This window comes from Patiria miniata, unplaced genomic scaffold, assembly GCF_015706575.1.
Source record: "Patiria miniata isolate m_02_andy unplaced genomic scaffold, ASM1570657v1 HiC_scaffold_4, whole genome shotgun sequence".
Lineage (NCBI taxonomy): Eukaryota > Metazoa > Echinodermata > Asteroidea > Valvatida > Asterinidae > Patiria > Patiria miniata.
Genome location: NW_024037071.1, coordinates 5773575 through 5800039, shown reverse-complemented (window position 1 = coordinate 5800039; position 26465 = coordinate 5773575). Strand labels below are relative to the sequence as shown.

At 41.0% G+C, this 26465-nt stretch overlaps 1 protein-coding gene and 1 pseudogene across 1 annotated transcript; both read right to left on the bottom strand.

Moving 5' to 3' along the window:
• Positions 1 to 2431: 2431 nt before the first annotated feature.
• LOC119740135 (metabotropic glutamate receptor 4-like) lies at positions 2432 to 13918 on the bottom strand. Its single transcript, XM_038215339.1, has 2 exons — positions 11781 to 13918; positions 2432 to 3034 (listed from the first exon to the last, which is right to left on the bottom strand). The coding sequence occupies exons 1-2, from the start codon at positions 13815 to 13817 to the stop codon at positions 2504 to 2506; spliced, it is 2568 nt and encodes an 855-aa protein (XP_038071267.1). The 5' UTR covers positions 13818 to 13918; the 3' UTR covers positions 2432 to 2503.
• Positions 13919 to 19128: 5210 nt separating this feature from the next.
• On the bottom strand, positions 19129 to 25340 carry LOC119740134 (annotated as a pseudogene).
• Positions 25341 to 26465: the final 1125 nt, after the last annotated feature.

Sequence of the window (26465 nt, the reverse complement as noted above, 5' to 3'; positions counted from 1 at the left end):
TCCAAAAAAGTAGCCATTTTTGAAAAGGATCCCTCCACAACATGGCTAAATAGCGCAACTTTCGGACCCAACTGCATCCAAAATGCTCCGAATTGGAAGCTCCAAGTCCAAGCCAGAGGTGCAGTACCATTATTTCTTCAATCCCCCAATTCCTTGGCTCTCAGAACTCAATAATAAATAATAATTAGAATGTATAATAATTATTCGTGACTGATTCGTGGCCTATTTACTGGGTTGCACCCCTCAGAGGCACACAAACTCTATGAGGATTCATTGACCTCAAATAACTTGCCAGCCACCGTTCAGCACGCTGTTTGAAGGGCGACCTCTATTGGTCTATCATCGTCATTCACTTAAATTTAAAGGTAAAGTGTGGTAATGTGCGCCCTCTATCATAATAATTTAATCACCATCGTCCTCGTTTTCAGTTTCTTTTGTATTAAAGTCTCCTGATTTGACGCTTGTCTTTTTTTAACTCAGTCACCATCGACCATTACAATCAAAGCAATTTCCTGTCGACAGTTTTGTGGTATTGACATAAATAACCAGCAAAAAGTGCAGGTCATATCGCTTTGGCAGATCGTAACAACTTGATGAGGACCAAGTATTGCTAGGTTCAGATATAATTATTACAGGTTCATTCCTAGAGTGAGGATAAATAAGTAGAGGGAGATGTTTAGTGGCCCGTCTGTCTAAACTAGCAGAAGGATTCACACAGTATCAAACCACGACGTGACAACATAGCTGTTTATTTCACACAGATTAATGCTACTACATGTCGTAGGAAATTCATTCATTTGTGACATTTAGCAACAATCCCTACAGCAAGACCAACGGAATATTGTGCACGAATAATAACATCTGCTACAAAAACGAAAGGTTCAGAATAATGGTAATTTATGTCAAAATTAACCAAAGGCGAAGCTGACTAGTGAACTACTCATTTTTTGTAGACTTAAAAAAATAATTGGACGGGTAATTTAATAAACAAAATAAGGCAAGTGCATTTTTGGTGGATACAAGTATGAAGCGTCTGTAATCTGAGGATAATTATTTTGATTATCCGCAAAACTATAAAAAAAAAAAATAATAATAATAGTAATAATAATAATAAATAAATAAAGTACACAAACATGGGGAAGTGAATATCAACCAGATAGCAGAAATATGCTTATTTGGAAATGGATCGGAGTATTTACAAAGAAATCGTAAGATTTGCATTCATGATAAGTGTACATTGTTTAAATTTACTCTGTACATATGGCAAATGGTTCACCCATCACCTGGCCCAATGCTATAGGCCATTTGTCCTGTGACGTCATAGCAACGGACAAACCGACGGGTAACCCAAACATTTTAGCATCTTTTGTGTGTTATTTTGCCCACATTAAACAGTTGACGTCACCACTTTTACGTCAATCTCATTTAAGAGATACACATGCAGTGCAGTTTGCTGAAAGCTGGTGACCACAATATCCAATTCGTAAATGCAATATAGTGCAGGCCCAATAGACCGTTTGCACAGTAGCCATGTTGGAGGTGTGTGCTTTTGTGTTCAACAGGAGTGCGCATGAGTAGATCTATTGTGCATTTATTGTTAATGAATTAACATAACAAAAAACCTCCAACATGGCTGCTCAATGCAGTCCATCTACAGAAGACCTTAACATGACGACACACCCACAAAGTGTGCAACTAAGTTCATACCAATTAAATCCTTTCAACAAAATCACCTCTAACAGGTGCTTCATAGTCACAACAAATGCATAGGAGAAGGGGATGAGTGTTTGTGGGACCCTAGCGAGGTGCTGGACAAAACAGTTTTTTTAATTTTATACAATCATCAATCCGTTTCATTTTTTTTTTTGACAATGTGGAGTCCAGGTATTTAAGGTGATCAGTAAATTATGAAACACGGGAATGCCGTATTTTTAGCCGTTATCAGTATTAAGTTCAAGCAATATACAGAATTCCTTAATTCAAATCATTTTACTATTTTTATCAAATAAATCTCCCTACAAAATTATTCTCTGTTCTTCCTACGCAGGATTTGATATTCACACTCTTTCATCAAACGTCTGTGTCTTTCAATTTAAAGACTATGTATACTAGGATCATTTACTTTTGTGCATATTCATTTATGTACTTTTCGTGCATGTTTTTGTTTGAAGCAACATTGGTCAAAAATCTCAGAAATGGTGCATAACAATAACTTATTTCACCTCAGTGGACAATTTACATTGTGAGAAAACAGAGAAAAAGAACTATGCACAATTGTTGTCTCGTTTACATACTGGACTCCGTCGGTTAACACACATATGCGTGTGCCCGCTGGCACACTTTCATAAAACACCTTTATATGATTGTTTCCTTCCGAATTATACCGTTTTGTATGGGTATTTGGTGCTAGTCCTATCCTCACTTTGAGTACGGAATTTCTCGTTAGATCGATAGTTACAATTGCAGTTAATTTCAAGTGTTCCCGTAGTTTTCGGATTTGCATTTACAAAGGCCGAATCTGCCCGACAGAGGCAGAACCAACAGCGCCCCCAACGGTTTGCGAGATAGTTGCAGCTAATCGTGCAGGCGAAGCCATTGCACCGGCAGCCGCTACCGTACGCGTACTGTGTACATCTTGTTGCTGCTTGGGTACGAACTTGACAGCGTATAGCTTGGTCATGTAGACACACACCAGGGTCAGATAGCCATTTAGCAAGACCGCTGCGCACAAGGTTGCCACTTTCTGTACGACCGCTACGGCCGTCACGTAGACTGGTACTGTGGCCAGGCAGACCACCAGGGTAGAGTACACGCTCACGGCGATGAACTTGGACTCGTTGTAGTTGTCGGGTACCCGCCTCGTCATGAAGGCGTAGTAGCAACAGACGAGGATGAGAGCGAGGTTGTAAGCGCAGGAGGCGAGGAACTCGTAGCTGAAGGTGCAGTAGAGTTCGAGGTAGTCGACTGGAGTCACGGGAACCGTAACTTGTGCTTGGACTGGACTGACGCTGGTCGATACAACGATTATAAGTATCTGTTGATAACAGGAAAAGGAAACAGAAGAGCACATTGAGATATGTGTTTAATGCACCATGTGCTCATGTCGCCTGGCTGTGTTGACACCTGTCATATCACCATGGCAACCAATGCTAACTGACAAGTGGCAACTTCTGGAATGTTTTCCCATATTGATTTTGCTGTGATTTGTTTTTGATGTCAAGGTAAGCAGTGGCAGATCTGCGGGGGCATTACAGGGCTCTAATCGCACTCCCTTCGGCCTTATGGAAAATCTTGCAGAACAAAGCAGCAAATACAACCTCCTCTTGATACCCTGTGGAGCAAAACATTGATCCGCCCCTGGATTGAATCAGATATGTCTGGTTGTGATTGGATGAGGCTTCAGATAACATTCTTGGCAAAGTGTCAAGCTTTGTTTCACCAAAACATAAGGCAGGAAAACGAAATAAAGCGACATAATACCAAGAGCCTTTTACGCAAACTCAATCAGTTATTACCCCTAATCACTTAGCTTATGAAACATTCGAAAAAACCATCTCAGGTCCCAGGTATATACAGCTTGATGCTGCCATTTCGGCGCAAAGCAGCTAAAATCAACCATAACCATATCTGCCCTCACAGGTACCCACTTACTCCTGGGTGGAGAGAAGCAGTGAGTGACAAAGTGTCTTGCCCAATTAAGGGCACACGCACTATCACCCAGGTTGGATTCGAACCCATGACCTACGGAATAGCTTTTTGAGACAAACTTCTCGTCTCCCTATCGTTCACACAGACCAATACAACTAATGCTTAGCGGGCCTTAGCGGCCTCCTAAATGGCATCTCTTGTTATTTTATTTCAGTAAAAATGAATGCAGACAAGGTCCACGCTTGTAGCAAAACAACGGCATGGCCCTGTAAGATGGCTGCTACGCATACGGTCTATTGAAGGTCGGTACACGTAGAATGATCGTCGATGTAACTACAAAATTATGCCCATCAGGGACCATTTTCTGGCATCGTACACGTACACAACGGCGTGACGTCATTCGAACATGACAACATGCATGCTTGGTAACTGTGCATTCATGCATTTGGTAATTTCAATTCAATGTGACAGCATATCGAAGTGAATAGATAAACAAAATTTGAAAATTATATGCATGGATCTATGGAATAATTTCGAGTATATTGTGGTGAATCTGACAGCGAAACAAATTAACGTCTCCAGAAGAGTCACCATTCACATGAAAAACATAGGTATTCTTTAAAATGTAATTAAGTTCTCATTGTGAATAGGGAATGTGTCATTTTGGACTAAAATTTTCACCAGAATATGCTATCCACTTGCTACCCATATTACAGTAATTGAGTGCCACTGCCAACGGCCCATACTCTATTTTATTAATTTGAAAGTTTAATCGTGGAATACCGAACAGGTGTATTTTCTATTAACTCAGTTATAAGACCAGCTGCTCGAATTTTTTTTCATAATTTTTTTTATTTTATTTTGTATTTTGTATTTTTTTGCTTTGTGTTTTTATTCTTCTGCGAATCATTACCTCCCTTTACTGATGAGCATACGTACTCCATTTTAAATTGAGGCTTTGAAAGCTAATGGGTCAATCTTTTAATTTATATACAAAGTACATGCCCATCCGACTACATTTAATGATTTTATTGATCTGACTTTCAAGCACGGGGAGCTAATCAGGATATTTCCTCTCAGACAATGAAGCTTAACTCATCCAAACTATGAGCCTCGGGCGACCATTATTGTACGAGGAAAGTGAATGCTTCTGCCAATCAGGCGAAAACTAGCTGCTGTCGATTGGTACCGTCAAAACGCGGCGTAGGCCCTCATAAACTTCTCATGGACACTTACTAATTCTCGACATTGAAAGCGGAAAATGAAAATTGCAAGAAATCCAAAGTGACAAGAGGACGTACAGAGATGTGCCTTAAAAGTGGTTCAATAATACGCCGTATGTGAGTGACGTCCTATCCAATTCAATTCAATTCAGTTTTCAATTGATGCATATAGCACGCTATATATTATCATGAACAGTAGCACATATCGGGTATAGCAGCTAGTGCCCCCCCCCCCCCCCATACCTAGCTTTTTCGGAGATGCCACGGTAAGTTTAAAGTCAGTCCCCTTCAATGACTAAGTTTATACAAAAGTACTTAATAACATTTGAGAAAAGCATTGATTTGATAAAATTCTGAAAAAATGGGCTTAATTGCTTGGGGCCGTTGAAAAGAAATCACAAATCACATGTGCCAAGAATCCAGTTTTGACATGAAACCAATGTCATCCATTTCCTGGGCCAAAAAGCATACAAAAGCAACTCATTAATTGCGATGCGAAATAGTTCGTTTTTTACAGATTTGAAAAGAGCACAATCTCAGCATTACTGATGTGAAAACCGCATGCTGGTACCATCTTTAGTTCGAAAATTATGGAGGTCGGAACACCAAGAGATGTGATGAAGTGATGTGATAAAGTCCCTATTTTGGCCTGAATCTCCATATGAAAGTTCCTGACAAACGATTCATTTAGCTTGATCACATCACAATATTGTTGTGTCAATTTCATTAGAGCAGAACAAGAGTTGGCTCTAACAACACAATCCTGACTCTCTAAGGACATGTTTGCGTTGTCTAATCGTGACGGTGCAGACCTAATTGAAACGACACATGATCGATATCGTTAGTGGTTGCACCAAACCGAGATGGGTTGATTATGATTGTTTTGCGGGGTTTTATTTTTTTTGGGGGGGGGGGGGGAGGGGTAGTGGTAGAGACAATGGAGAACGCTTTTTAACCTTCTAAGGGGTCTGAAAAAAATACATGTACTGGGTGAGTCAAAAAGAAAATGACCGAATTAGAAAATAAAAATATGTGGCTCGCTCAATTTCATAAAAATAACATTAGGGACAAAGTACATGTTATGGACTAATAACTGAGAAAATTCCACGTAATTTGCAATTTCTAATCCCAAGTTATGTCTTTTTTCGTAAAAGTTAACCAAATTCAGCTGACTACCGCAGCTGATCGTTTACCGTTCTACGAACTGATGAATACCCATTAAATACATTGAAACATTGAAGTTTTCCCACCTCCATGAATGAACGAAACTTGCAAAAGGAAAACAGACAAAAATTGCCATTAATATTTCAGGGAAAAAAGTTGACTCATAATTATTCCAAACACAAAATCTGACCGTAAAAGTAATGTTGCAGTTTTGACTGCATTAAATGATTAAAATCTCATTTGTATTTGAATGCCTGTGTGTAATCTGTAATTCTCACTCAGCTCTGTGGATTCCAATGGCATTCCATGGACAGCTATAAACAAAAAATAGGTTCCTTTAGTAATACATGATTATTTCATCCAAAAAGATCTGAGATCGCGGATACCGTAATCCAAACATCAACAAACTCTTAACAGTTCTTATAATCCGTTTTTGCATATCATGCATTTCCTATAATCCATATACATGATACATAAAATATGTTAATGACATTGCACATTTGTATTTTGGAGTTATTAATTTCTGAGTCTGAACATGTAATCATCGAGAAAAAAATAACAGCCCGATCTACCGATAATAGGCTTTTGTGTAATATTCAGTAGCCCAAGCAATGCAATATGTTATTTAAAAAAAAATCAAGTTCCCAAATGATAATACTGTTGTATAAAGATATTAAAAAAGGGACTAAGCAAAGGGTTACCAGCTAAAACGTCCGTATGATATACATTGATTTTGACTGGTTCTCGGCTGTTTTTTTAAATGGCTCGCTCGGCAATAATGAACAGCTTGGCAAGTGCCGTAAAACTGGGACCTTCTATGAGATATAGACGTTTTGCATAACGGTCATGTTGCAGGTTTATTTTATTTCAGTGACAACGACTGCAAAAACAACCCACCCATGTCTTATCCACGAATATAAAAGCAGTGTCCTATAAGATAGTCGCGAAGAAAGAAATGACCTTTTTGAAATTCAAGGACGTATTAAAGCTCTTGATATTGCTCAAAAGAGAGTGCGCAGAATGGGTCTGTATCGGACCGCTGTTTTTCAATCGCCGTAAAAATCCTCTTATTTTCAGCTTCACTCAATTTCATTGCAGTCTCTGTTAACCAATTAATTTGCTGAGAGTTTTCAATTTCGCCAAAGGAAAATAACAGAAAGGGGCTCGGCCATTGTCTCCTCAGTGTATTCCTATACCTTAGACCCACGTGCATGGATCTTTCAATTTAATCAACTGTACTTTAAAAGGCAAACCGATGCCCGATTGGAACAGTGAAAAGTTCTATGGTTTTGTCTTTGGCATCTTCGATGCTTTTCAATACATAATTGAACTCATGTCATACTTCAAAAATTTAATTAATGAGAAATCTTTAAAATCTTATTCTTTATTGCCGCATTGATTCAGCTGTTTGTTGCATTGTACGATCATGGAAATTGAAGGTTATTCAATTTGTATAAGAGTATAGTATACATTGTTTCATTGATCTAAGCTACAATTAATTAATTAATTCTGAACTAATCTTGAGGGTCATGATATACAAAGTGCATTATGATGAAGTACAGGATTCCCAACTCAAATAAGGGCCTTACTTTGGAATACAAAATTCAAAGAAAACCCTAATGGAATGACTGCATAGTACACCACTGAATATCGGCCTTTTAGAAGATATAATAATTTCATTAGATTCTTTTAATTAAATCTGTTTTGTAAGAAGTATGCTTTTTGTGTTGCCGGGATTTTTTCCCGCCCCATTCACATAGAACTTTTCATTGCTTTTGATGCCAAGTTTGATTTTAAGAAAGTTGTCTTTTGGGGTACAACTTTTAGAATTGAAATTTAATCATTGCAAAGTGGTCACACTCCTCAGGGGCTACCGTATAAATCATATTGTCTCTAAAAACGACGGGTGCAACTCATATAACTTTCACTCTGGATTTTTGTTACACTTGTCTAAGTAGTATCGGCTGAAGGTATCATTACACCCAACGGTTGTCATAATAACAAGTAACTTTGTAACGATAAAAACGGAACCCCTGTCTTACTAAGATGTAAAATGGTTAATTCAGTAACATAACATTGACGAATTTTAAAAAAGTTTATTGTCATTTATGTTTTATAACTTTAAGCCAAGTAGATACGGGGGTAATAAACCCTTGAGAATATAATTCGGCAAGAAATAGTTCTTCTATTATGGCATAGACGTCCGCATTTGCGAGGAGTCATTTTCAACGATCGGAGATCATCTAGTCCCAGCCCCCGCCCCCAACAATAGACCGCCCATAGAGCCCCGTGGTCTTATCTATGTCCAACAGCCTTTTTCGTTGAAATTTGATGAAATACAATACGTATATTGTGAATATCGACTGAAGTCCGACTTGAGTCAAGTCTAGGTAGTGTTGTATCGTCAGCATGACTTCCTCTAACTTAACTGTTTCTATCTAATAGGTTCTCTATTGAATTCTGTAATCAAATGAGTACGAGGATGGAAAGGCGTATATAATATTTCTGCTGTTCCACGCACAAAAATTATGAATGCTTAATTTCACCACTATATTTTCCCCTAACGAAATGGTGTCAGGGCTTTTTCTCTTTATACAGCGCATATAATGGGCACGATACAAGGTCATTTCACTGAAATGAATGGAGACACTATTTTAGACACAATTAACCCTAAAAATGTTGAAAGGGCAGTATTCCCCGTAAATACATAAACATCAGTAAAACAAAAAGGAGAGAGGAAGTCTCGCAACATTCGACACAAACAAAAATACTTTTGTAGATGAATGGACCCAGTACCGTAAAATACCATTCATATGTTTTGTTCATTTCAAAGTGTCATGCATACGAGACTTATTCTGGCAAATGTCTGGTGGCATTGAGAAATTCACTGAATGATTGTAGGATACTGATTGTAAAATGCACACAAAATAATTCCTTTTGTCCAAATTATTGTAACATTTGATTTTGTGTTCAGTTAGGACTGACTATTGTTGTGAGCTGAAAAGCAAACGCGCTTCTAATTGTAGGGATATATCCGTAGTCCATTGGGACTTGTGCGAAGCGATTGCGAAATTGTATGGATATCCGTAGTCCCTTGAGACTTGTGAGAAGCGATTGCGCTTCTAATTGGAGGGATATCCGTAGTCCCTTGGGCTGTGAGAAGCGATTGCGTTTCTAATTGTATGGAGAGCTGTATAGTCTTGTAATGATTATAACTGTTAGCATGTAAGATATAAATGATTATAACACCATGCTTGTAAAAAAAAAATCTTTAAATGCTGTTTGATATGGAAATTGGAATTTTCTAAAACGAGTCTGACGGCCATGAAGAACTTAGAGTAAAGGGCGGATCCAGGGTGGGGGGCCAAAGGGGGCCATGCCCCCCCCCCTCCGAAAAAAGAACCCAATTTTTGCTTTTAAGTGACGTCGCAATAAAGGCAGGCAATGAGTACACTACCGTCTTTTCCTAAAAAAAAAAACATTGGTTAAAGTGGTCAGAAATTGCCTCAGATCGCACCACTCAGCATCTAGAATCCAAACTTTTTCGCGGCCCTTAAGCGGGCCCCGAACCCCACGCCGTCATTTTTGTTGGGCCCACTTTTTAGGGACCAAATTTTTGGGGGGCACCCCAAATAATTGTGTTCTGGAGCCGCCCTTGCTTAGAGTAGGCCTATATTTATAGAAGGCTACACTTTGGTGTTGATCAAAACTTCACCTGTTTTTGCAAAATTAATGAAACAGTCTCACCGAAAATGTTCATAACACACCAAAAGAGTCCCTGATCCGATTGACTCGGATTCCGAGGTCCGTTTGGCCAAAAACTTGACACTTCTGTGGATTATTTTTCGGATCATTTGACCCGGTTACCTTGGCAACACCTCTGGGTCATTTTGTCCCAGAAGTGTCAATTTTGACTGAAAAGTATTAGACCTGGGCCTTTTTAGGAACGTCGGCAGGTTACCGAAGTTGGGAAAACACCTTGCATCCAAAATTGAGCATCTATAGGCATTTTCCCCGCTGAAGATCAAGCTGTCGTAACATTTCTGTGGACTTGAACATCCCACTTCGTTCTTAGCATCCATTATTGGGTGAAACCAGCAGGTTTAAGTCAACATTCATTTAATTCCCCAATCGATCCGATCGAGTGCAGTCCAAATGCGAACTGAAAACTATACAAGTTCACATTGACCAGTTCGGCATGATTATAAGTTCTCATGACATTTTCAGTTCAAATCTGGCTGTTTTTGACATTATGGGAGGCGGGAGGACCACAGGATGATATCTTACTGTCGAAGAGATCCTGAGATTGTCTTAAAGAGGAGAGACGCTCAAATCAAGAAGCATTTGGCCTACTAAAAGAAGTCAACAGAAAGACCATAGAAATTAGAACACTGTCGGTGTCGTTAAAGCATGCACATGCAGCAAAACGTCACTCTGTATAGATGGATTGCATTCAGCAGACATCTTTGGGGTGTGTTTTGTTATGCTAATTCATTCACAACGAATGCACAAGAGGCTGGTCCACTCATGCGCACTCCTGTTGAACAAAAACACGCACTTCAAACATGGTTGCACTCAGTGGCGTAGCCACCGGGGGGCGTGGGGGGGGGCGACCTTGGGGGCGACCCAAGGGGCGACCTTGAAACCTTGTCGCCCCCCACCCAGTCGCCCCCCCCCCCCTGAGATTTTGAGTTTCTAAAAAAATTATCATTGATCTACATGACGCCATGGGCCCTATACAATGTATCTTTTGCTTAGAAAATATTGGTTAAAGTGGTCAGAAATTGCCTCAGATAGCACCACAGAGCATTTAGAATCCGAAATTTTTCGGGGCCCTTAAGCGGGCCCCGAACCCCACGCCTATAGCTCAAAATTCTTGTAGCTGATTCAATGACTCCAACCTCGAAAACAATGTTCACAAAATTTTCTTATGCCTTTAGCTGAGAAAACCTCGAAAATTATGTTTAAATTATTATCTTTTGTGCTAAGATAATTATTGGTTAAAGTGGTAAGAAATTGCCTCAGATCACACCACAGAGCATCGAATACCGATAGCTGATTCAATGTCTCCAGCCTCGAAAACGATGTTCAAATAATTATCTTTTGCCAAGAAAATATTAGTTAAAGCATGGAGGAAAGTCGTAAGAAATTGCTTCAAATCACACCACAGAACATCTAGAATCCAATTTTTTCGGGGCCCTTAACCGGGCCCCGAACACCACGCCGTAAGGGCTTCGCGCTTCGCGCTTGCATCAGTTCTGATCAAGGTATGTCCCCCCCCCCCACTTTTGAGAAGCGATTGACGCCCCTGCTTGACGCCTCCCCCCCCCCATGAAATGTTCCAGCCCCCCCCCCCCCCCAGCGCCCCCCCCCCCCCACTGAAAAATGATCCTCTAATTCATAGGCTATATTAATAACTGCCAAACAAAATATTTCAAAATTCGACAGACCATGATCTTTCCACTGATCAACGCGTGAAATAACGGTCAATGAGAATTAGGCCGTGTTTAATATAAGACTAGAACATTTTGAATGTCAATTTTCATCATGACTCGCTTTTTTTCCCGAGTTATAATTATACGTATTGATCTTTACAATTAGTAGTAGTTCAAGTCGCCCAAGCATAATAACGTCATTAAACAAACACATAAGTCGCATTATAATGCTTTTTTTAAGTAGAGATAGTTCGCATCTTCATCATAAAAGTACTACGGCTTTTTGTACCTCTCGAAACTGTCATCTTACCTGGATGAGAATCAATACACCAGCCATGGCCATCAGCTTCCTGGGACTGATCCACTTAGGACGTCTGACTGACACCCTACTGGCCTTGAAGATCCTGTAGATACGGTTAACCTTCAGGAGAGTTGGAGCATAGGTCAGGGTGAAGCTGAGAGAGATGGTAGCCTCAGATGCTAGACATGTCCCCTGGCTTGGTTTGATGAGGAGCAAGAAGACCGCCAGAAAGGCAAGAATCACACCAACCAAGACGATACTGCTCAGTTCACGACTCGCAGCCTTGATCAGAGGCTTGGCGTTGTAGTGGATCAAGCCGGCAGCCGTCAAGATTGTCAAGAGAAGCCCGATGATGGAACACAGGAGGAGGATGATAACTATGGGGTCCTGGAAGCTAAGAGTGCTGGGGAGGATATCTTCACAGCCACTGCGATTAGAGTTAGGCCAGGTTGTGAATTCACATGTCACGCACTCACTGCTGTTGACGACGATTTCATTGTCATTGCAGGGCTGACACAGCCAGCAACACTTCTCCTGGGAGGGAACCAGTATGAAGCCAGGGGAACAATCGGGGATGCAGGTGGACCGAGGCACCTCCAAGGAATCACCTTGCCATCGGATCAGATCATCTTGAAGATATAACCTTGTTGTTGCTATCTGCGAGTCCCACAGTCCAATCTCAACGCTGCCGTACTTTCCGTTTTCCATCTTCTGATAGTTCTTGAGGATGTATTTTCCAGGTGGATCGGCATTTTCATCAAAGAAAAGCAATCCACCTGTTCCAGTGAAGTTGACTCTAAGCAGGTGGGGCTTCAGCATTTCTCCAGATGCACCTCCAATGGCTGGGCAGTCTGACCTCTCGGGACACAGTTCAGCGACCAGGGAATCGAGAGCGTGCGCAAAGGCATAGACACCGTCTACGACCGGAGACACCACATAATCACTACTTGGGTGATCGGGAAAAACTCCCGATCGTTTGGTCTGAGTGTAATTAGTGAACCACGGACTGACAGAGTCTGAAGCCGGGTTTAATCTCGCGAAATGATCGTCGAATGACGGGACAGTCTGACTGAAGAATCGGGTAAAGAGAGAGCCCTGTGCGATGTCTCCCAAGCCCCGCTCGGTCAAATCAAACCCCCAATCATCACCTCCGATCCAGGTAATGTTAAGACCTGGCTGCTCACTCTTGACATGGTCCAGAACAGCATTGGCTACCTGTAGAGCTGCGAACATCACGACTGTCTTAGCGTATCTGTACCTGACAAGTTTAGCCACGACCTCGGATAACTCTTTCTGTGTGGGGTTTTCATTAACTGGCAAAGTGAAGGCGATGCAGATGCCCCTCTGCTCGGCAAGAACAAGCAACTCTCTGGCGCCGTGCAAACCATAGCTATCCACCGAATGAATGAGGGCAATGTAGTTCCACTGGAAGCGAACAATCATGTCCACGATGGCGCTGATTTGATGTCGATCGGGTGGGACGGTACGGAGAAAATATGGAAACCTGGCTTTATCACTGAGCTCATTACTTGAAGCCCAGAAGGACATGATTGGTACTTGAAAGAGACCTGTGAGCTGAGCCACTGGGATGCTTGTGGCGCTCCTGGACGTTCCAATTATTCCAATCACCTCGTGCTCTGAATGACTAGTAGATAAGGTGAGGTTGGATTGCAGAGGCAAGACCGGGCAGGCATCTTTGAAAGCATCTGGGGAGATATTCTCCAGCAACATGAGTGACATCCAGAGTGCCACGTCTTCGCTACGGCAATCATCCCTGATGTCAAATCCTAAGGTGATGTTGGGTAAGATGTCGTCTCGACTGTTGATGTCTCTGATTGCCCACACCATTGCTTCAGCGTGGACTACTCCACGCGGACTGATCTCCGTGTCACAGTTTTCGGAGATGCTACCGTGAAGTGACAATAATGCACCCAGGGTGAAATCCCCCAGCTCACGGTACGCCGTGCACGCCACCGCGTCATCGGCGGAGCTAAAGCGCCGAAACACGGTCAACACGACCAGCCAATACACGGTGGATCCAATCATTGCTACTATGCCGTCTCACAGACTGCCGGAGAAAAATGCACGAATCGGTCTGCGCGTGCAAGCCAAAATCTCAACTTATCAAAGCTTCCAAAAATGATTAGGACAAGTAGTCAGCCACTCACGGGGCGTGTCTTATAACGCGCACAGGTACATCATTAATAATGTATACTAGCTTCTTCATTCATATTTGTTGCAAATGTTCGGCGGTAAATTGGCGCAGACCAGGATTTTAACGGGCGACGTCTCAACATGCCTTTATCATGCAAATAGAGGCAAGTCTGTCACCAAATATTCGTGCATGACGACGGCGAGATCTCGTGGTATGATCCAATCCAGTAATGTTGCAAAACTGATCTAAAGACATATGCCCTATGCACAATATTTACTAGCATAATTATTCGCTTTAATCGGTATGGGAATATACACATGTGTATTTTATACCTTCAGGCTCAGGTCACGAAAGCCATTAATTTGTATAGTAAAAGAAACGATTCGAACAATGATCCCGTGTTTTTTCCCAAGCCAACCAACCAAATATTGAATTTTGATGAAGCAAGTTTGTGAAGGACTCTACATGATAATTAGCCATTTAACATGCATGTATAATTGTACCACCAGTTTGCAAACACGAAACGTGAAAACCTGCCAGCATAAATAAGAAAAATTCTAATTACTGTATATGCAGTGTCAGAGATCGCCTCGTTCCCTCCTCGTTGCTTTCAGCGCTCTTGCAGACCGGGGGTGGACGGGACGGGAGAGGGTAACTCATTTTCAAGGAGAGGAATATACGCCAATTAAGAAAAGACCCTCTTACCCCATCTCCAATTGATCCATATTGACATAATAGGGGATCCCAACTTTCGTTGTTTAAGTTAATTTCCTAAACAACGTCACTCATATCGGGAGGGTCGCTAGACCACTTTGAATAGAGGGACAACAAATTTACCGCCAGACCGTCAGTACTGAGTATTTGTTTTCGCAGTTAACCCGGCCTCCGTAAAATCGAAAAGCGGAGGGGGCGGGGGAGGGGGGAGCTTGAGACCATTTTCCTACAGGGGTGCTGTTCAAAGCGGACGATCAGGGGTGCAGCCAAGTGAAGCGGCCTACAATCCGTCTGCCGGACTCTACCAAGTTCATGATTATTATTGTTATACATTGAAGTTATTTATATTAGAGAGAGTCTTTGGGTGAGAATTTCTCCAAAAAGTCATTGGTCAACCCATCAAAAATTGAAAGGACAATGAAAGACGACATGCTGATCATCAATTTTTTTTTTTCTGTGCTGTTCAAAGCGGGCGATCAGTGACACTATGCAACAATGGGTGGCGCTCTTTATCCCGGCACATGTTACCGACGGATACGAGACTTTGCCGACAGAAGACGATCGGACGAAACGATTATGGGGGGGGGAGGGGGGTTCACCCCCACGCTCTATATAGCGACACCTTCGCTTAATATCTACAAACCTTCATTCATTGCTTCAGGCATTTTATGTTTTTATGCGTTGACTGCAACGTCTCGTACCTCCCAAAATCTTCGACTCCATCACCATCTCCTACCACCTCCCTCCCCCGTCCCCCGGAAAATCATGGACCCGCCCCTTTGTAAATACTGCGTGATTATGATAAATTGTAGTCGTTACAGAAACCTTTGAAATTATAACAGGCATACGGGATAAATTTCATTCAATGTTCGCACAAAGTGTTTTTGTGGGTGTTTTTTTATTCCAAAAGGAAACAAGGATTACATTTATCCTACAGTCACGTGATCCCAAATAAAAGGATATTGCAAGTTACCATTTAAATATACATAAAGCGGCACGTAGCTGCCATCTCAAAGGGCATCTTTTGTTTTTATTTAAGTTACAATGAGTGCACGAGAGGTTCACTCATGCAAATCCCAATAAAACAAAGGCATTGCTCTCTGAGATGGCTGTCACGCAACAGTCTAACTATTTGTTTGTTTGTTTTTGCTTTACCTTATTAATGCATTTAAACAAAAACAAAAATGTTCTCAGCCAAAAAGCCAGGATTTTTTTAAATTGCTACAGCTATCAATGGCTACCCATCCTCACGTTTCCTTGTCCTTTTGTGATTACAGTTTGCAATTTATACCGCGCTTTATCACATGACACTATCTCGAGGGAGATCGGAATTCAATTATTAAATTTGACATCAAGTTGGAGCCGGATTAATCCGCTTTTATTTTGCACTTTTACCGATGCTATAGGTTAACCTTAATTTCCTCTGAATTGAAAAGGGTAAAATATAGTTGGCTGTTTCGTATTTTATATTTCGCTAATCATTATAGTCCAGTGAAGTACTCGCTAAACAAGTCTCATTTTTTGTCCATTACGAAAATGATAAAAACGCCCTCTATCGACGGTGTGAATATTGAGGGCGCCCTATAACAACGCAACAACAAAATAATATGCCTAGTGTGTGTGTTTCAGAGTTCATTACTGTCACGTGCGATTTTTGCGATCTTAAATGTGTTGGCGCGGCTCAGATTTTTAGTACAGACGAAGTACCACAAGTTTGACACCTCTTCCTCTTGGTTTGAAGGGAAAAGAAGATATCTTTACCATGCCTGGAGAGTCGAAGATTGGTTGAATCGTCCGCTGGACATCGTTCAGGGTTTATTTGGTGAGGAAATCATGTATTTCTTGACAAATTTAGATTCCTTTGGTTTTTGTGTGTTATCAGTTACACAGTCATTTATTAATCCGGGTAAACATGGTATTAGTAGGCTTAAAAAGACGTTTACAAACAGAACTCTGTTCCGAAAACTACCATTAAACTCTTTGTTCTTTCTTTCCGCTAGTCGGAAAAGGTGACGGAATACTTCAGTATAAGAAACATACATCATTTGCTTACGACTCGCCTTGTCAGCGTTTTCACGAAGGGACGAATTCGGCTAAAAATCCATTTTTTTTCGAAATTGTTGTTTTCCGGACGAAATTGGTTAAGTGAACAGCATCGAACGTATTGACAAGTTTTTCGGGTCGAACTCAGTTTAAATCAATAAAGTCATGACAATCAATATAGGGAAAATTTCACCGGAATTGCATTTTCAGTTTTCACGAACAGACAAATTCAAACTTTATTACGTTGTTCTATGGGGCAAAAACAACGCAATAAAGGCGTTTGAGTTTTCACGAAGAGACAAATTTAATTTGCCCGGGAAAACAAGGCGCGTGTGGGATTCTAAGTTTTCACGAGAGACGAATTTAGCGCACAATATAAGAGCAAATTACCCGGCAAAACAACGCGCGTGTGGGATTTTGAGTTTTCACGAACACACCTCTATGGAGATTAATTACTCCGCTTTTAATTATTCTATTGTACTGTAATTGATACATCTTTGAAGTTTTGATCTCAGCTTACTATCTGTATCAAAAATTAGTCAACTTGTGCTCCAAATATAGGCGAAATCTTTATTTCAAAAAGTGACCAACTTAAAACCCGATTTTCTCAAAATCACTGTTCAACACCCTGTGGCTATATTCGTCCCTTCGTAAAAATGTTGACAACATGTGGAGCTTTTCGAGAAACTTTGTCTTGACCGAGAGAAGTGCATGAGAGCTGAATTGTATTCCGGAAGAGACATTTTGTGAATGTTCTAGACGTAGTTATTGATAGTAAACTTTCTTGGAAGTAACATTGCCAAAAAGTCTTAATGTCACTTCCTCGGAACCAGGGTATCTTACGGAAAACTAAAACACGAATTACAGATATCTTATTTTCAATTCATAAAACCTTATACCTGCCTTACCTTCAATATGATATTTTAATAAATTGTAATATTATGCAAAAGAAAACACTTAAGATAATTAATAACTCCAGATATACATGTACAGAACATACAGCACAACTGTGTAGTAATTACAATACCTTATTTGTTTTTGACTTGGATAAATATACCATCTTGGTGTATCAGTGTATAAATTTGAAACAAACAATCGACCCAAAACTATACATTCGCTATATTCGCTATTTAAGAAGAACTCGGATATTCATTATCATAATAAAAAGTCAGCCTCAAACCTTCATCTCCATCAAGCTAGAACATCTCTTTACTCATCAACTGCCAGAAACCAAGGACCTCTATTGTGGAACCATTAACCAATGCCCATCTTTAAATCAATGAAACACTTCAAAAACTACCTGAAAATTACACTGATAATTAAGTATCCAAGTAAATACTCAATTTCATGTCATCTCACGGATTGTTGAAACAGAATTTTAATGTTATAATTCATTGACCACTTTTTGCTCCTTTCCCTCTTCCTTCCTGTTCAGTCTTATTGTAATTAATTGATTACTTTCCTTGTAGTGTATGGATATAAAAACGTAGTATATGTCTATTGATATAATGTGAATATTTGCTGTTGATTTAATTTCTTTCAATTTAATTAGTATACAATCATGTATTCACCTGATATAATTCAGCCTAGTGTATGTACATGAGTTTATTAGCTTAATTTGTAATTTATTAGCTTAATTTGTAAAATTGGGACTGTAGCATCTACATTTATAGAAACTGAAAAAATGCATGACGCAAAAGAGACATATTGTGCCAAAAACGACCTCTCAAATCCAAAATACATGTGGATAGTAATAAGTTTGTGACGGTCATTCGATAAAAACTGAAAGTTAAATAAGAGACTAAAATGTTTTTAGAATATACAATTTATTTTATTCAACTTGAAGCATTCATTACCATTTACAAACAAATATAAAATGACAGTTGATAAGAACTGTATTCAAGCAAGCCCGACTAAATGTAGAACCCATCGACTTTGGGTATATAACAGATAAATCTTCGCGTCGATATCATTTTCGTTCTCAGGTAAGTACACGATGTGAAAACAAACGTGAACGAACACAGGAGACCCGGGAACAAAAATGCCGGATGTGAAAGGTCGTAAGTAAAATTCGTTTTTACCCATCTCCAACTGATTTCTCATCATTTTTTCTTGTGAAAAGCCAAGATAAACTTCCATCATGAATGTTTCTTTTGGTAATTACGGCTAGAAGTCATTCAGTGTCAAAAACTAAAGCAAGAGAAAGACCAACCCAGTGTAAAATACCCATATGCGCAGCGGGCTGCGCAAAAGGTCCGGAAGCTCAAAGACAGTGCCGCACTTTCAGGCTTCAATATTCACGAGTTGGCCATTTTTGTCGAGATCCCTGAATGTATTGCATTAATTGTTAATTGTTGGGATGGACGCCAGACTATTTATGCAGGCACAATGCAGCCTTATTTTACTGTCTTTTATTTTTAAATATGGCTTTAAGCATTAGGGGATGTTTAATTACAAATTTTAAATTATGCACTCAAGCAGACTGGAATTTATTATGAATTAAGTTGCTTTTGTTTATCTTCGCAAGTTGAAAAAATTAAGATTTTAGCTAACTTTCAATTCAATATGGCCGACTCGTGAATAAGCCCATTGGGAAATTTTTAAGGATTTGCATTTACAACGGCTGAATCTGCACTATGGGGGCGTGTTGAGCCAACAGCGCCCCCGACGGCCTGTGAATCAGATGCAGCTGATCTTGCAGGTGAAGGCATTGTACCGGCAGCCGATGTCGAACGCAGCGTACTGCCTCTACTGAGTACTTCTTGTTGCTCCTTGGGTACGAACTTGACAGCGTATAGCTTGGTCATGTAGACACACACCAGGGTCAGATAACCGTTCAGCATGACCGCTGCGCACAAGGTTGCCACTTTCTGTACGACCGCCACGGCCGTCACGTAGACTGGTACCGTGGCCAGGCACACCACCAGGGTGGAGTACACGCTCACGGCGATGAACTTGGACTCGTTGAAGCTGTCGGGTACCCGCCTCGTCACGAAGGCGTAGTAGCAACAGGCGAGGATGAGAGCGAGGTTGTAAGCGCAGGAGGCGAGGAACTCGTAACTGAAGGTGCAGTAGAGTTCGAGGTAGTCGACTGGAGTCGCTGGGACCGTAACTTGTGCTTGGACCGGACTGACGCTGGTCGATACAATGATTATAAGTATCTATTAACAAAAAAAAAAAAACAGAACTACATTGAGATGATTAATGCACAGTGTACTTGTGTCGCCCGGCTTTGTCGACACCTATATCACCACGAAAACCAATGCTAACACGTTATGTCAGGTTTGATGACATCAGTTAAAATGATTGGTTTAAGTCATGTGTTCATCATAAAATAAACAGGATTTCTGGAAATATTGAAATAATAATTTTTGTATATGAAATACCTAACTTCCTGTTGAATGACGAAATATATTAAAGTGAATAATTATGCATAAACACTGTAAAATACAAAGAAGTTTTCTTCTTCTAAATCATCAGGCATCTAAAATCATGACATATGTGCATGATATTATTAACTTGCGCAATATTCGGCAAGACGGAATTTTATGTCAGACCTAACTGCGCGGCTGCTCAATCAAAAGTGGCCGAGTGCTCGAATTCGCAGGTATAATGAGACCAAACTAGTAAACTAGTTCATGCCAGCTGCAACAAGGGGAGTGACCTGGTATCATGCCAACTTTCTGACAAGCCTTGTCCATTGTTCAGCGGTGGTAAAATATTTGAAGCTTCAATAATTTTGCCTCAGCTCGAATGTTTTGGCGCCAGAGTGATGCTTGACACACAAAAAACAGTCAACCTTGGCCATGACAATGGTGGCAACGTTGTTTATGCTTGCCAGGAGTTGTCGGCACTTTTCACCGCATCTTTCAATATGGATTATTGTTAACACCTTTCCCCGTAAGTTTTTTTTTATTTTATAGTTTCCTTGACGTTCTGTACTTTACGCCAATTTCTGTGTATTTTCGCTTTAATATATCCATGATACTACTAACTTGCACAATTGGGGCGCTAGTGGCGTTAAGCCATTATGGATGCTTGACTCAAAAACAATGAAGCTCAAACATGACAATGGTGGCAAAGTTATTTATAAGCTTTCCAGGAGTTGCAAGTAGTTTTTCTTTCGATCTCTCAATAGGGGCAATTGCTAATATCTTTGCCCTGAGGCTATTTTCATTTTCATGTTAAAGTTTCATTGACGTAAGCTGCTAGAATTCTGTACTCAACCTTAATAAATAGCAAGGTACTTCCTGATCCTGTGGTTATACCATCTAACAGGAATGGGACCGGCTTTTATTTGAACTAGTCATGCGTTACGCCAATTCCCGTGTATTTTCGTTTTAATGAAAACACTATTCATGTTTTACCATCTACAAGTTTTTCCTCATAAAAACTAAACTCATACATGTAAAATGGATATCCTCGACTCGCCCCAAAATTGCCATCTACCGATCGTGGAACTAATAACACTGCAACTAGAGCCACAGTGTTTGTTGAGTTTAGAACTATTGTATTGGCCAGTTAAGTTGTGAATATTTTTATGAACAGAAATTCATCCGTTTCCAGTGGAACCATTTGTTTTAACTTGAACAAAATAGTATCCTTTCGGGTTTTATAAATTTCAGTATACATTTTATTGACACTGATGACGTCGTCAATTAAAATGTCCAAACTTAATAAATGGATGTAGTTCAGACAGGATAAACCATGAACGTTGTGTTTTGTGTAATAGCGACATGTTTAGGGTGTTTTCTTAACGAAAATGCTGTAATATTTAATTATTCAAAGTCTAAAAAGAAACAAATTTACAAAAGAAAACCAAAAAAACCTAGAAAGCACTCAGAGAGCGCACACCTCCGCCAAGGCTGAACAATTCCTCGCCATATTGTCTGTACACCCATACAGCCTTGCATATCCCTTGGACTTCCATATGTTATTGTACATTTAAAACAACCTTAAACTCAAACATTTTGTATGTATATACCTGTGGTGGTCTACTTTTTCACTCCCCTTTGTATACAATAGTCTAGCCCATTGATCTGTGTGGTCAGTGCCACGCACACGAACCTGTGCACAGAGAGATCTAGTGAAAGGTTAATTACATGCGTATGGGTAAAAAAGTATTTTAAACAATCCTGCATCCACGTCCAGATACCGATCACTTCCAAAATCTAATCGATTTTACTTGTACCAAGTACCACCCCTACACAAGTTTTCATGAAAATCCGTCCATAACTTTTTGAGTTATTTTAAGTCACAGACAAACCAACCAACCAACAAACCAACACTGATGAAAACATTACCTCTTCGGTGGTATACGGAGGTAATAGAATGTTTTTTTGACGTGTAAACTATGACTACAGACGACGGTGATATTATTGAGCATATTATACATGATGTCCCCCAAAAATGTCCCTCAAGGGTGTACAGAATTCTCGTAATTTATGAAGAAAAATTTCAAATTCAATTATAGAATTGATGAGCCCAAACATTTTTCTTTTTTGTGTCAAGTTTTTCTTGGCTTCGGTTCAGTGGTTTTGAAACAAAGGCCATGAATGTACATAGTCCATTTTGCTCACAGCATCACTGTGGACTTGAACATCCCACTTCATTCTAAGCATCCATTATTGGGTCAAACCAGCTGGTTTATAAAGTCAACATTCATTTAATTCCCCAATCGATCCGATCGAGTGCAGTCAAAATGCTACAAACTACAAGTTCACACTGACAAGTTCAGCATGAAGTTAAGTTCTCATGATATTTTCAGTTCAAACCTGGCTTTTTTTTTTACATCACGTAAGGCAGGAGACCACTGGATTCTATTTTACTGTTAAAGAGATGATGAGATTGTCTTAGAGGAGAGACGCTCAAATCGCTGGAAATGAGAAACTGTCATGACGAATATAAGACTTGAACAGTTTGGATGTCAATTTTTCCATTACGACTTTTTGAGTTATAATTACTTATTGCTTTTAAGATCACAAGTTAGTACTTCGAGTCGCCTATTAGTATTACACACAAAAATAAGTCGTATTTCCAATACTTTTAAGATAGAGATATTCGCATCTTCGTCGTGAAATTGTTTTATCCTTCAAAATTGGAAAGGTTGCCGAAGCATTTCAAATCAGTTTAGTGATCTTACCTGGATGAGAATCAATACACCAGCCGTGGCCATCAGCTCCCTTGGACTGACCCACTTCGGAAGTTGGACTGACGCTCTTCTTGCATTGAAGATCCTGTAGATACGATTAACTTTCAGGAGAGTTGGAGCATAAGTCAGGGTGAAGCTGAGCGAGATGGTAGCCTCAGATGCTAAACATGTCCCCTGGCTTGGTTTGATGAGGAGCAAGAAGACCGCCACAAAGGCAAGAATCACACCAACCAAGACAATACTGCTCAGTTCACGACTCGCAGCTTTGATCAGAGGCTTGGCGTGGTAGTGGATAAAGCCGGCAGCCGTCAAGATTGTCAAGAGAAGCCCGATGATGGAAAACAGGATGATGATGATAACAGTCGGGTCCTGGAAGCTAAGAGTGTTGGGGATGATATCTTCACAGCCGCTGCGATTAGAGTTAGGCCATGCTGTGAATTTACATGTCACGCACTCACTGCTGCTGACGACGATTTCATTGTCAGCGCAGGGCTGACACAGCCAGCAACACTTCTCCTCGGAGGGAACAAGTATGAAGCCAGGGGAACAATCGGGGATGCAGGTGGACCGAGGCACCTGCAAGGAATCACCTTGCCATCGGATCAGATCATCTCGAAGGTGTAGCCTTGTTGTGTTCTGCGAGTCCCACTGGCCAATCTCAACGCTGCCGTACTTTCCGTTTTCCATCTTCTGATAGTTCCTGAAGGTGTATTTTCCAGGTGGATCGGCATTTTCATCAAAGAAGAGCAATCCACCTATTCCAGTGAAGTTGACTCTAAGCAGGTGGGGTTTCAACATTTCTCCGGATATACCTTTAATGGCCGAGCAGTTTGACCTCTCGGGACACAGCTCAGCGACCAGGGAATCGAGAGCGTGCGCAAAGGCTTTGACACCGTCTACGACCGGAGACACCACATAATCACTACTTGGGTGATCGGGAAAAACTCCCGATCGTTTGGTCTGAGTGTAATTGGTGAACCAAGGACTGACAGAGTCTGAAGCCGGGTTTAATCTCGCGAAATGATCGTCGAATGGCGGGACAGTCTGACTGAAGAATCGGGTAAAGAGAGAGCCCTGTGCGATGTCTCCCAAGCCCCGCTCGGTCAAATCAAACCCCCAATCATCACCTCCGATCCAGGTAATGTTAAGACCTGGCTGCTCGCTCTTGACATGGTCCAGAACAGCATTGGCTACCTGTAGAGCTGCAAACATCACGACTGTCTTGGCGTATCTGTACCTGACAAGTTTAGCCACGACCTCGGATAACTCATTCTGTGTGGGGTTTTGATTAACTGGCGAAGTGAAGGCGATGCAGATGCCCCTCTGCTCGGCAAGAACAAGCAACTCTCTGGCGCCGTGCAAACCATAGCTATCCACCGAATGAATGAGGGCAATGTAGTTCCACTGGAAGTTAACAATCAAGTCTACGATGGCGCTGATTTGATGTCGATCGGGTGGGACGGTACGGAGAAAATATGGAAACCTGGCTTTATCACTGAGCTCATTACTTGAAGCCGCATGGGACATGATTGGTACCTGAAAGATACCTGCGAGCTGGGCTACAGGGATGCTTGTGGCGCTCCTGGACGTTCCAATTATTCCAATCACCTCGTGCTCTGAATGACTAGTAGATGAGGTGATGTTGGATGGCAGAGGCGAGACCGGGCAGGCATCTTTGAAAGCCTTAGGGTAGATATTCTCCAGCAACATAAGTGACATCCAGAGTGCCAGGTCTTCGCTACGGCAATCATCCCTGATGTCAAATCCTAAGGTGATGTTGGGTAAGATGTCGTCTCGACTGTTGATGTCTCTGATTGCCCACACCATTGCTTCAGCGTGGACTACTCCACGCGGACTGATTTCCGTGTCACAGTTTTCGGAGATGCTACCGTGAAGTGACAATAATGCACCCAGGGTGAAATCCCCCAGCTCACGGTACGCCGTGCACGCCACCGCGTCATCGGCGGAGCTAAAGCGCCGAAACACGGTCAACACGACCAGCCAATACACGGTGGATCCAATCATTGCTACTATGCCGTCTCACAGACTACCGGAGAAAATGTACGATTTGGTCTGCGCGTGCAATCCAAATCTCAACTTATCAAAGCTTCCAAAATGATTATGACAAGTCAGCCACTCATGAGAAGTGTCTTGTAACATGCACAGGTACATCATTACTCTCTTTTTTGTTCGTTTTTGTTGCAAATGTTTGGCGGTAAATTGATGCAGACCCGGATTTGACTGGCGACTCTCGGTGCCTTTATCATGCAAATAGAGACAGTTCTGTCACCAAATCATCACGCATGACGACGGCGAGATCTCGTGGTAGGATCCGATCCAGTGATGTTGCAAAACTGAACTAAACACTGGGCCCCATGCACAATTTACTAGCATAATTATTCGCTTCATGATCGGCATGGGAATATACACATGTGCATTTTATATCAGGCTCAGGTATGCAATGCGAACGCCATTAGTTTTGAAGATCAATGGAAACCATTCGAACAATGATCCCGTTTTTTATTTTCCAAGCCAACCAACCAAATATTGAATTTTGATGAAGCTAGTTTGTGAAGGACTCTACATGATAATTAGCAATTTAACATATATTGTACGTACGACCAGTTTGCAAATACGAAATAATTATGAAAACCTACCAGCATAAATAAGAAACATTCTAATTACTACATGCAGTGTCAGATATCGCCTCGTTCCCTCCCCGTTGCTTTCACCTTTCTCTGGGGTGGATGGGAGGGGAGAGCGTAACTCATTTAAAGGAGACGCCAATTTAAAAGAAGACCCTCTTACCCCATCTCCAACTGATCGTAACTCATATTGACATAATGGGGGACCCAAATTTGACCACTTTGAATGGGGGGGGGGGGCAATATTGCCGACAGACCATCCGTGTTTAAAGGGAAAATACAACATTTGCAAACATCAAAATATAAAACTACCAAATCATTTTGAAATACCTTGCTGGACTGTTAGTGAATGACAGTGTAAAGCATCCTGTAAAATCATGGCACCTGGTATACTGTCATTTTCAAGAAAAGTGGTATTTTTGCATCAATTTTCAACGCTGATCGACCGATCAGCGTTGGAAACAACTGGCTTTTTTTCAAATACTGGCCCCAATTGACAATCGCACTTGTTTGCAATCGATTACAAACCTATGAACGGGTACGAGCCAGCTAGACTGGTTCCTTGACCTTACTATTCCCCAATGTATGTAAACTGCTCTGTTTCTTCTTATATGGAGTCAGAGAACCAGATTACAGGAAAATGATCGTTTTTCTTGGTTTTTATAGCATTTTCGAACCCAAAACCTCAAAAAAGTCAGTGTAACTATATTTGCTATATATTTCCAACCCCCCAATTCCATCCATTTCTGAAAATTACAGCAAAAGCAAATGATGAATATTCCCTTTAATAGTAGACAGCATTTGTTTTCCCGATCAACCGACCTCCATAAAATCAAAAGGCGGAGGCGGTGGGGGAAGCTGGATACCATTTCCCTGCGCTGTTCAAAGCGAAATTGCCAACAATCTGTCTGTCGAGCATGTACATTGCATTATTAGAGAGTTCTGCAGAGAGCAATGGAGTTGGGGGATTGAAGACATAATGACAT

Bases quoted from the DNA above. Each gene is read 5' to 3' on its own strand.
- LOC119740135 (XM_038215339.1), bottom strand. From the start codon at position 13,817: ATGATTGGATCCACCGTGTATTGGCTGGTCGTGTTGACCGTGTTTCGG. The intron at 3,035-11,780 runs GTAAGATGACAG...TGTTATCAACAG, and splicing joins GTGTATTGATTCTCATCCAG to ATACTTATAATCGTTGTATC.